Consider the following 12,969-nt stretch of genomic DNA (forward strand, 5'->3'; position numbering starts at 1 on the left):
AATTACAGCACATTCAACTGAAATATAACTGCAGATCCCAATGCAGAGCCATTATAAAACCTAAATAATGATTCTTCGGTGGGAAACTTTTGATATGGAGGCACAAATGACAGAGGTCACATACTAGTAGAATTATCTGAGAAGGACAACGGTTTTGAATCTTGTGTTCTATAGCAGAATGTGTACCATTCAGAAAATTCATGGCATATTAAAACAATGTGCCACACTGGGCTTCATACTCAGAACCTTTTGTGGGCAGTACTCTTACCAAGTGAGCTATCCAGGCATTGCCCCCACAGCTTCACTTTTGTCAGTAGCTCACTTCTACCTTCTGAACTTCACAGAAGCTCTTCTGTATACCTTGTGAGATAGCATTCATGGAAGAAATGATGTAGCAGAGAAGTAATTTATCGACAGCCTAGGGGACTATTTCCCAAATGACTCTTTCACTCTGCAGTACAGAGCACAGTGCTTTAAAACCTCCTGCACTGCATATGAAAGACAAGGTTCTGGGTTCGAGTCCCAATCTGGTGCACAGTTTTATCTACTATGAAGTCTCAAAACAGCACACACTCCACTGGAAAGGGATTCATTCTCGAAACAATATCACAGACTATGGGTAGGCCACTTATTTCTTTTTTCATTTGATTTATTTGGTCGATTTTGATTCATTACATACCACATTTTATGGATGGTAAGACACTACGGATTATAAGATGCATCTTAATTTAAAAATAACCTTTTTACCATTTTTAATTATTAAATGGTGAAGCCAGACTAAAAAAAAGTTTTAGTTTATAAAACCAAACTGTCCTATGAAATCCCTGATTATCTTCAGTTGAACTATATTCTTCTTTTTCTTCTTCGTCTTTGTCATCAACATTGTCCTCTTCATATATAAGATAGTCTTCACTGCCATCAAGAGCATTACTTATGCCGTACTTCTTGTAAGACTTAATAATAATGTCTTCTCTCACTGTAAACCACTATTGCTTTATCCATTGACACACTTGTCTGATTATAGGTCATTTTAAAGCTTCCTTTGGTGTGTATTCATGTTGGGTTTCATCGCTCATCCATTTGTTCCATTCCTATATCGTATATACTTTAAATGGTTCACTTATCAAGACATCAAGAAGTTGCAATTGTCAAATCAGCCCTCTTGGAATAATAGCAAGCTCTGTATTTCCCTGTCTCAATTTCTCTTCCACAGAATTTTTCAAATGGCTATTAAACTGATCTAATACAAGAACAGAACTCTTCTTCAATAAAGCACCTTTCCTCTCTCCCACATTCCGTTAATCCATAATTTCATACCAGCTTAGTCCATCCAATCCTTGTCGTGTATGTGAACAACACCTGGCAGTACTTCTAAAGGTTTTGGCATTATTTTGTGCTTGAAAATAATTATTGGACTATGTTTTATACTATCATCATAACATGAAAGGACAACAGCGTAGTGTATTTTTTCATGTCCACTTTGTTTTATAGTTAACAGTTTTACCACCTTTAATGCCTAAAGTTCTGTTACTCGGCACATAAAATGTCAGAGGAGTTTTCTCCATATTCACTATTCGGCTCAGTCCCATGCTAGCTTTCATTTTATGTTGAATAATAATGCAATGGAAAGATAACATTTTCTCTTCATACTCTTGTGGCATTTTCTGAGATATTTTGGTTTCATTGCGCTTGCTAAGTCCATGACTTGCTAAGTCCATGACATAGCACCAACCAACTCTACCCTTAAAGTCTGTTAAGTTGCACTGTAGCGATAGCTTACAAGTGTGTATTCGAATCATATATTTTTTTTTAATACAATGTCATTTGTATATTTGTATATTTAGTCTTCCTGATTTTTTTCATTTCTTCTTTACTTGTGCGCCAATCACAAACAGTTATTTTCTGTTGGTGTAGGTTGAAACGCCGCTCAGCTGCTCTGTTTCCATGTTCTTCTGCATATGCTATTACTTTCAATTTATAGCCCGCATCATATGAATACCTTTTATTTTTCTCCATAATGAAACTAGCTACTAACAAAAATTTTGTATTGTTACCAGTAACACAAATCACTTTGAATTCAAGTTCACTGGCACCATAGATTGCAATGATGCATCATAGGCTAGACACTGTTCTGGATTTGTGATAGCAGGGCAGGAGGGATACATTGTTAGCAAGCTTATGAATCCCTGCAACTCATGTTTGTTGCATCAGTGCCCTGCTGCTGCCAGTTGAATCCAATGTTGCCAATAGTGATATGTTTCCCACAGCATCAAATATTTTGCAATTTTTAAGACTGGTGGGAATTTTAAATCAAATACTGGACATTTTTGTATTAATTTCAAGTGTAAGATGTTCCTGAATTTTGGAGGCGATTTTTGAAGAAGGAAGTGTGTCTTATAGTCCATAAAATATGGTACTTAAATAGTATACCAAATATAGAAAAAAATTAAATCTGAGAAAGAAGAAGACAGACAGAGAGAGAGAGAGAGAGTGGACAGAGAGAGAGGGGGGGGGGGGGGCAAGACAAAATTCAGTTTACAAATAAGAGTCATAAATTACAATTAACAAAAGCACTCATTTTAATTACATATTTAATTTATAAGGCTGTTTTTTATAATTTAAAAATTGTTTTACTGATTAAAAACATTGTTCCATCAGAAATGACTTAAGGTTATATTTCAATGTATTTTTATGTTGCTCCAGTTTTAACTAACTGGGTAGGCTGTTGAATAATTTAGCTATCATCTGTAAACACTTTCCTGATAGAATACTGTTCTACACTGAGACATGTGGATGTCACTGACGTTTCTTGTGTTGTTGCTATGCATATGCTTATTTTGTCATAAATATCCAGTACAGTTTAAAAGATACTCATTTGCAAACAGGATATGCTCATATACATAAAGAAACACTTGGCAGGCTCATCTTTTCAGCTGCATGAAATGTGGTCTACATGTTTCCAGTTTCTTTAGGTTGTAGATAGCTCTGACTACTCTTTTCTGAATCCTATATTTTTATATTGGTGGCTGTGTTTCCCCAGAAGACTAGCCCATAGTGGAGTAATGTATGTATAATATGCCTGAATGACTGTTGACCTACTTGCACTCTGACTTACTACCTGAAGAGCATAACAAGCTTTTGAAAGCTTTTCCTTAGTTCTTTAACACAACAGTTCAATCATTTTCATCATTTTAAAGTGTCTTGTGCCCATACCCCTACAACTCCAGTTTCAGTAACTGATTTCAGTAATGTATTGTCAAGATACAGTATTGTATCAAGTTCTTGTACCAGTGGAGAAGAGAGGAACTTTTTAAAAAGAAATCAGCCATCAGCAGTCAGCAAATAAGATTTATTTTTGCACTTTTATGAAGTCATTTAAAACATCAATGTAAAGGAGGAACAATAACAATAGAGGTCCTATGGCAAAGCCTTGTAGCACTCCCTCCATACTTCAATGACAAAGTAAGATAATTGGATAAATAAAAAAACCACTCACCAAGCAGTGGTAGAACACGCACATAACAGATTATGATTAGGCAATGTTTTGGAGCCATTAATTCGTTATTTGGGCAGAAGGGCTGAAGGGGAAGGAAGAGGGATGAAGGAAAAGGACTGGAGAGGTCTAGGAAAACAGATAAATTTTGCGAAAGTCACCCAGAACTGTGGGTCAGGGGAGACTTAGCGAGCAGGATGAGAAGGGAAGGCCAGCCGCTGTGGCCAAGTGGTTCTAGGTGCTTCAGTCCAGAACTGCACTGCTACTACGGTCGGAGGTTCGAATCCTGCCTCAGGCATGGATGTATGTGATTTCCTTAAGTTAGTTAGGTTTAAGTAGTTCTTAGTCTAGGGGACTGATGACCTCATTATGTTAAGTCCCATAGTACTTAGAGCCATTTGAACCATTTTTGAGAAGGGAAGACTGACTGTAGGGGACTGCACCATATGAGATTTGAAAATCTGAGAGTGCATTGTGCATTGTATGTAACAGAAGAGGGAGGGGGGCCCAAAAAATAGACAGCTAAGAAAATGAAAAATGTAGAAAACTAAAACTGAGTAAGGAAAGGAGTAGTTACTGTGAAGAAATGCTGAGGTGGAAGAAATTAACGTAAATTAAGGTGGGTGTTAGGAACCAAGGACATATAATGATAGTTCCCACCTGCACAGTTCTGAGAAACTGGTGTCTGGGGGAAGAATCCAGATGTGCATGTGGTGAAACAGGCACTGAGGTCACAATTGTCCTGTTGCAGAGCATGCCCTGCAACAGGATATTGCGTGTTGCCAGTATACACCCTCTGCTTACGCCCGTTCATTTTAACTGAAAATTTGGAAAAGCTATTACATGTATGGTGGGCAGAATATCAGACAGAATGGATCTCATTTCAGGTCATGTGTAGAAAGTTATGGCCTTGTCAAAGTAGCTGATTAATGCATTCCAGAACAGGATAATACTGAATGAGCAGTGGTGTGCTCCGAAGTTGTTTTTTGGAGATATCAGCAGTACCAGGATGGGATGTGATGGCCTAGGAAATCTGCTTTTGAACTAGGCTGGTGGGGTAATTACATCCAGGGAAGGCTGATGTGTGAATGGTGGTGTATTGCTGTAAGGAGTCTGCAACCGAACAAACATGTTTGTCTTGAATGCCAAGGCTGTGTGGGAGGGAACATTTGACATGGAAAGGACGGCAACTGTTGAAATGTAAGTGCTGCTGGTTATTAGGAGGTTTTATCTGGATCTGGTGATTTATTAGATTCATGTTTCTTTAATGCTATCATGACTTAAAATCGTCACTTGCTACCTGTCTTCAAGGTGAGATCTAATCCACTGATTTGTATCCCTCTGACACCTTTTTGAGCTAATCTGTGAAAAAAGGCACAGCTAATTATGTCAAATGCTTTTTGAGATATTTAGGAAAATATCAACAGCATGTTCTGCAATTGCAAATAATAATAACATATTCTGCAAGTGAAGGTTTGTGCTCCTTAATGGTTCTGATATAAAGAAGACTATTTAAATGTACAGTGAGATTGTACTTAATTCATTAGATAACAAATTAGAGGTCACTGGCATTTTCTGTGACCTGTCAAAAGCCTTTGACTGTGCGAATCACAGGATTCTCTTATGTAAACCAGAATATTATGGTGTCATTGGCAATGCTGCGAAATGGTTTGAGTCTTACCTAACTAACAGGAAACAAAGGATGTTGTTGTTAAATACCTGTGGAGTAAGCAATCAGTCTTCTTCTGACTGGTAATTAAATACATGTGGTGTTCCTCAAGGTTCTATCTTCAGTCTGCTGCTTTTCATGTGTACATTAATGACCTCTCATCGGTTACACTGCCAGATGCGAAGTTCATTTTGTTTGCAGATGATACAAGTATTGTAATTATTGTAATAAATAGCAAATCAAGTACAGATTTAGAAATGGCTGCTACTCATATTATCACTGACATTAATAAATGGTTTAAAGCTAATTCATTGTCATTAAACTTTGGAAAGACCCACTGTATGCAATTCAGGGACTTATAAGAGATTTCCTTCCAGCATATGTATAACATCTGAAGACATGCAGATCGAAGAGGTTGATCTTGTAAATTTTCTGGGCTTAAACTCAATAATAAATTCAGTTGGTAAGGACACATCACAAATTTGCTGAAGTGCCTAAACTAGTCCATATTTGCAGTGCAAATGATGCCAGATGTAAGAGATATAAATATAACAATACTTGCATACTTTGGTAACTTTCATTCTATTATGTCATATGAGATTGTTTTCTGGGGTAACTCATCAAACAGAGAAAAAGTTTTTGGAGGGCAAAAGCATGTGATAATGCTCATTTGTGGTGTAAATTCAAGAACACCATGTAAAAACCTGTTTACGAAACTGGGTATTCTAACCAATGCTTCTCAGTGTATTTATTCCTTAAAGAAATTTGTTGCAAATAATATATCTCTGTTTCCAACAAATAGCTCAATACATAGTATTAATACTAGGACTAAGAAAATACACATAAAAAACTAACATACTTACCTTGGTCCAACAAGGGATCCAATATTCAGGAACAAACATTTTCAATAAATTGCTAGCAACCATTAAAATCTTATTTTCAGATAATGCACAGTTTTATCAGATTTTAAAAGACTTTTGGATAAGCAAGTCCTTCTATTCTTTAGATGAATATCTTAATGGGGAGTGTTAGACCAGCTAAAGTAAAAATGTCTGTTAGATTTCCGTTTAGATAGCGCTTGGTCACAACAGTCAAGGTTAGGTATTTTGTGTATGATAAATTTATTAAAAGTGCATAACTTTGTTTCATTCTGACAGTGTATTAATTCTGTAAATATTAGCAGTTACAGTTTACTGTAATGTATTCAACTATTTTGACAGTCTCCTGACAAATGATGATGGAAGTTATATTGTATTCAGATGCTTTTTTTGTTATATTTTCTGATTTGTTCCACACTCATGAAAATCATCTCATTAAACTAAACCTAATCTCTAAGCCCTAATCTGTCATCCCAGTGCTTTATCAAGTTTGGAAGCTCTGGCAAAAGTGGAAGTGAAGCTGTGAGAGATGGTCATGAATCACACTTGAATAGCACAGTCAGTAAGAGCATTGCCTACAAAAGGCAAGGTTTCAAGTTCGAGTCTCAGTCTGGCACACAGTTTTAAACTGCTAGAAATTTTATTTTTGTACTTATTATGCTCTTCCAAAAGATAATAGATAGAAAATACACTTAGTAATGACCAAATTAATCTAAAAAAATAATAATAACTATATTGTGCAAACAAAAAATGGTACTACAGGATGTGAGGGTATTCAAGCAATTTAGAATTGCAAGTGATCACATACTAATAAGATCCACAATAAACATATGTATAAAGTTATAACAACAAAAACAATTAACTTTTGACAAAATAATTTAATTGTATAGATAAAAAGTCTACTCACCAAGTGGTGGCAGACCACACACTTAAAAGAGGGTTGTAATTAGGCAACGTTTTGGAATCAATGGCTCCTTTTTCACGCAGAAGGGTTGGAGCTCTAGGAAGAGGGTTGGATGTCGGGAAAGTCACCCAGAGCCATGGGTCAGGGGAGACTTACCACAAGTGATCAGAAGGAAAGACTGATTGTTGAGAACTGAATTGGATGAGATTTGAAAACCTGAGAGCTTAAAGGTGGAAGACAGGGTAATGTGCAAGACAGAGATAACTGATTAAACATCATGCATGAGTTAGTAGGAGTGAAAAGCTAAGTGCAGTGTACATAACAGAGATGGGAAGGTAGCAGTGAAAAATAGATGGGTAAGACAATGAAAGACGAGAAAACTAAAACAGAGTGAAGGAAAGAATAGTTACTGTGAAGAAATGCTGAGACGGAAGAAATTAACATAAATTAAGGCTACATGCATGGCGAGAGCCAAGGACATGTTGTAGCACTAGTTCCCACCTACAGAGTTCTGAGAAACGTTTGTCTGGGGGAAGAATCCAGATGCCGCAAGTGGTGAAACCAGCACTGAGGTCACAATTGTCATGTTGTAGAGCATGCTCTGCAACAGGATATTGTGTGTTGCCAGTAACACCCTCTGTCTATGCCTATTCATCCTAATTGATGATTTTGGAGGTAGTCACACCAATGTAAACAGCCGAACAGTGTTTACATAACAGCTGGCACTCAACATGTGTCATTTCACAGGTGGCTCATCCATTGATAGTACATGTTTTGCCAGTTACAGAGCTGCTATAGTTGGTGTTAGGAGGGTGCATAGGGCTAGTCTAGGAGGGTGCATAGGGCAAGTCTTGCAGTGGGAATGGTCACAGAGGTAGGAACCATAGGGTAGGGAGATGAGTGCAGAAGAAGCATAAGGTCTGACAAGAATATTGCAGAAATTGGGACGGCAACGAACAGCTATTCTAGGTGTGATGGGCAAGATTTCAGACAGAATGGGTTTCATTTCAGGGCACGATTTCATCTACTTTGACAGGGCCATGACTTTCTACAATCATGCCCTGAAATGAGATCCATTCTGTCTGAAATCTTGCCAACCACACCTAGAATAGGTTTTCGGCACCTTTCCAATCTCTGCAATATTCTTGTCAGACACGAAGCTCCTTCTGCCCCCATCTCCCTACCCTATGGCTCCTACCCCTTTGACCATGCCTGCTGCAAGACTTTCCCTATGCAACCCTCTACTACCACCTATAGCAGCCCTGTAACTGGCAAAACATATGCTATTGAAGAGAGAGCCACCTGTGAAATGACACATGTCGTATACCAGCTGTTATGTAAAGACTGTTGGGCATTTTACATCGGCATCACTACCTCCAAATTACCAATTAGGATGATTGGGCATAGGCAGAGGGTGTATAATGGCAACATGCAATATCCTGTTGCATAACATGTTCTACAACATGACAACTGAGACCTCAGTGCCTGTTTCTCTACACGTGCTATCTGGATTCTTCCCCCAGACACCAGTTTCTCAGAACTCCACAGCTGGGAACTAGCACTACATGGATTATGAAGCTTTAGAAGCAGTTATAAGATGGCTTTTGAGTGGAGAGGTAGGGAAAGGGCCTGGGAGAGAAAAAGGTGGGGGGGGGGGGGGGGGGTGGAGAGGTTTGCCAGCGAGAGATGAGAGAGTTCAGTATTTGGATGGGATTAATGTTTTACGGATCTGCTGGAGGTCACGTTTGACTTCTGGTATGGAATCATAGTCATACTGTTTGTACACAGTGATCTTGAAAGGTTCTAGAGACTGTCAGCCACATAATCACTGTTAGTTATATTCTACAGAAAGAATATGATTGGGACCAGTTTTTAGGTAATGTGAAGCTCTTTGTTCCATAGTGGACTAGCTGAGAAATGGTCTAGGGCAGGAAGGTGAAGTCAGACTGCAAGTGAAGAACTCCTGGATGATTACAAGGGCAAGGCTGAAAGGAAACAGAATAGAATCAGAGCTGGAGTGAAATTGGAACTGTCCTGGCACAATTTTATGTATGATTTGCCAGGCTTCAGTTAGTGGTATGGGTAGAGAAAAAGATTTAACATTTTGATGCTTTTAAGACTTTTGTCAGGATTTTGGCATATAGACTGATATTAGTAATGGGAGTCTATTGAGCGTGCCTGGAAGCAATGTGTGTTAGCAATGAAAGAAAGTTCTCGGGTTAAGGGAGGCAGAGTAAGTCAATGATGTATGTTAGAATTATTGTTATTGTTGCATTATTTGAAAGGTAGAGTGAATGCACCCACTTGCCTTAATAACACAATCTAACAGTTAAACAAAGCAGGATGATGGATATAGTCATATAAGGAATGAAACAGGGAATAGAAATGAAGTTGTTAAATGACCAACAACAGTCACATCACCTTAGCTTCCACAACATGTTGAAACTTCTCTTTAAAGAATGAATCTTTCATTCTGGAAATGAGTCTGCATAGTTTTGAAATTTCGTGGGAGATCAAACTGTGTGCCAGAGGGGAACTTGAACTCAGAACATGTCTTTTGAGGGCATTGCTCTAACCGACTGAGCTATACAGGCATGTATTATAACCCTGCTTCAGAACTTTACTTCTACATCTACATCTACATCTACATCTACATCTACATCTATACTCTGAAAACCACCGTCAGGTGCAAGGCAGAAGGTACAACCCATTGTACCAGTTATTAGGGTTTCTTCCTGTTCCATTCACTTATGGAGTGAGGGAAGAATGATTTTTTAAATTCCTTTGTGTGTACAGTAATTATTCTAATCTTATAATCACAATCTATATGTGAGCGATACGCAGGGGGTTGTAGTAGATCTCTAGAGTAATCATTTACTTCTGCTAATACTTCTAAAAACAGGAGAAAGAGAAAGGCAAAACTACAGCAGCAGGTTATGGAATATAGTGGGACACTGGTTTGTACACATCTCATATAAACAAAATTAAAAACTGAACAGTGTCTTTTGGGTTGTTAGAATAATGTTGGAATTCACCTACAACAGTGGCATCATTTATCTTCATGACTAAATAATACTGTTTGTTCAGAAGACTGTGTAATAGTATTCCTCTGGGAACAATCCTCTTGACTTTGAACTATCACAACTGTGAAAGTATACTCGTATGTTTGATGATTCATATTAAAAGTTATAATTCAACAGGTGATGGATGTTTGAAGAAACCAAAGACCACACTAAGTGAAGCACAAAAATATTGCATTGTTCTTATTCTTTACACATTTCTTAACACTACTGTTAGTTATGTAGTGCACATTTTTCTTTTTGTATATAATTGACTCTTCACAATGCTTTAAATTGCATAAATATACTCTTCACTGTAACATTTTCTCTGGTGAGAGACTCAGAATATCATGAAGTAACCTATTTCACCACAAGTAAAATTTTTGGGTTTGTTTAATCAGATCTTATTGCAGTAATTGGGATTCAGTTATTTGATGAATTTGATAATATACTTACCATGGGCTGTGTTACCAGCAACCAACATGTAAGGCCTGTCCCCCAAATTTTCAAAAATTTTTAATATATCTGCAATTGTATCCACTTTAAACCAATCTGTCTTTTCAAATTTCACATGAACTGGTGAAATTATTGCTAATGTTTCTATAGAACATTCACCATTCTGACCACAGTTCTGTGTACATGTACCTCCACTTCTTACACAGAGCTTCTTTTCCCAATCCTGAGAAGATAAAAATAGAATATGATACATACACCAAGAAAATATAGTTTCCTGAAAACTAAAGTCAGTTGCAACATGAGACAATGTTAAGATGTATGATATTACATGAAAAACATCGACATCTAAATCTAAATGATTACTCTGCAATTCACACTTAAGTGCCTGGCAGAGAGTTCTTGAAACCACCATCAGAGTATTTCCCTACTGCTCCACTCCCTAATACCCCATAGGAAAAATGAAGACTTAAATCTTTCTGTATGAGCTCTGATTTATTTTATTGTGATGATAATTTTGCCCTATGTAGGTTGGCAACAATAAAATATTTTCAAGCTTAGAGGAGAAAGTTGGTGATTGAAATTTTATTAAATGGTCATGCCACAATGAAAACTCCTTTGTTTTAATGGTTTATCACCCCGCCATGTTCGTGATTCTCTCTGCCCTATTTCGTGACAGTACAAAATGAGTTGCCCTTCTTTAGACTTTATTTATGTTCTCTATCAATCCTACCTCATGAGGAGGATCCCACACCACACACCAATACTCCAGAAGAGGATAGACAAGTGCAGTGAAGGTAGCCTCTTCAGCAAACTTAATTCATCTTGTAAGTATTCTGCCAATAAATCGCAGTCTTTGGTTAGCTTGATCCACAACATTAAGTATATGATCGCTCCAATTTAAGTTACTCATAATTTGTGTCACTAAGTATTTAGTTGATATAATAGAGGGAAACATTCCACGTGGGAAAAATATATTTAAAAACAAAGATGATGTGACTTACCATACGAAAGCGCTGGCAGGTCGATAGAAACACAAACAGACACATACATACACACAAAATTCAAGCTTTCGCAACAAACTGTTGCCTCATCAGGAAAGAGAGAAAGAGAGGGAAAGACGAAAGGAAGTGGGTTTTAAGGGAGAGGGTAAGGAGTTATTCCAATCCCGGGAGCGGAAAGACTTACCTTAGGGGGAAAAAAGGACGGGTATACACTCACACACACACACATATCCATCCACACATATACAGACACAAGCAGACATATTTAAAGACAAAGAGTTTGAGCAGAGATGTCAGTCGAGGCGGAAGTGCAGAGGCAAAGATGATGTTGAATGACAGGTGAGGTATGAGTGGCGGCAACTTGAAATTAGCGGAGATTGAGGCCTGGTGGGTAACGGGAAGAGAGGATATATTGAAGAGCAAGTTCCCATCTCCGGAGTTCGGATAGGTTGGTGTTGGTGGGAAGTATCCAGATAACCCGGAAGGTGTAACACTGTGCCAAGATGTGCTGGCCGTGCACCAAGGCATGTTTAGCCACAAGGTGATCCTCATTACCAACAAACACTGTCTGCCTGTGTCCATTCATGTAGAATGCATCACAGTGTAGGCAGGTCAGTTGGTAAATCACGTGGGTGCTTTCACATGTGAAAGCACCCACGTGATTTACCAACTGACCTGCCTACACTGTGATGCATTCTAGTGGGAATGACCAGCAACAAATTGTCCATTTCCATGAATGGACACAGGCAGACAGTGTTTGTTGGTAATGAGGATCACCCTGTGGCTAAACATGCCTTGGTGCACGGCCAGCACATCTTGGAACAGTGTTACACCGTCCGAGTTATCTGGATACTTCCCACCAACACCAACCTATCCGAACTCCGGAGATGGGAACTTGCTCTTCAATACATCCTCTCTTCCCGTTACCCACCACGCCTCAATCTCCGCTAATTTCAAGTTGCCGCCACTCATACCTCACCTGTCATTCAACATCATCTTTGCCTCTGCACTTCCGCCTCGACTGACATCTCTGCCCAAACTCTTTGTCTTTAAATATGTCTGCTTGTGTCTGTATATGTGTGGATGGATATGTGTGTGTGTGTGTGTGTGTGAGTGTATACCCATCCTTTTTTCCCCCTAAGGTAAGTCTTTCCGCTCCCGGGATTGGAATGACTCCTTACCCTCTCCCTTAAAACCCACTTCCTTTTGTCTTTCCCTCTCCTTCCCTCTTTCCTGATGAGGCAACAGTTTGTTGCGAAAGCTTGAATTTTGTGTGTATGTATGTGTCTGTTTGTGTTTCTATCGACCTGCCAGCGCTTTCGTATGGTAAGTCACATCATCTTTGTTTTTAAATATAAGTATTTAGTTGAATTCACAACCATTAAATTTGTGTGATTTATAGTTTAACTGAAATTCAGCTGATTCCTTTTAGTACTCATGTGGAGGACTTCACACTTTTCTTCATTTAAAGTCAATTGCCACTTTTTGCACTATACAGATAACTTGTCT

The 12,969-nt window shown here is 38.3% G+C and overlaps 1 protein-coding gene across 2 annotated transcripts in view; it reads right to left on the reverse strand.

Annotated features, from left to right (window-relative positions):
• LOC126458039 (uncharacterized) overlaps positions 1–12,969 on the reverse strand; it is a 425,031-nt gene that overhangs the window by 235,371 nt on the left and 176,691 nt on the right. For both annotated transcript variants that reach the window (XM_050094831.1, XM_050094830.1), the window contains exon 6: positions 10,460–10,682. In XM_050094831.1, the coding sequence (XP_049950788.1) occupies positions 10,460–10,682 (223 nt within the window). The remainder of the gene's footprint in view (positions 1–10,459; positions 10,683–12,969) is intronic.

This window comes from Schistocerca serialis, chromosome 2, assembly GCF_023864345.2.
Source record: "Schistocerca serialis cubense isolate TAMUIC-IGC-003099 chromosome 2, iqSchSeri2.2, whole genome shotgun sequence".
NCBI classification, from domain to species: domain Eukaryota; kingdom Metazoa; phylum Arthropoda; class Insecta; order Orthoptera; family Acrididae; genus Schistocerca; species Schistocerca serialis.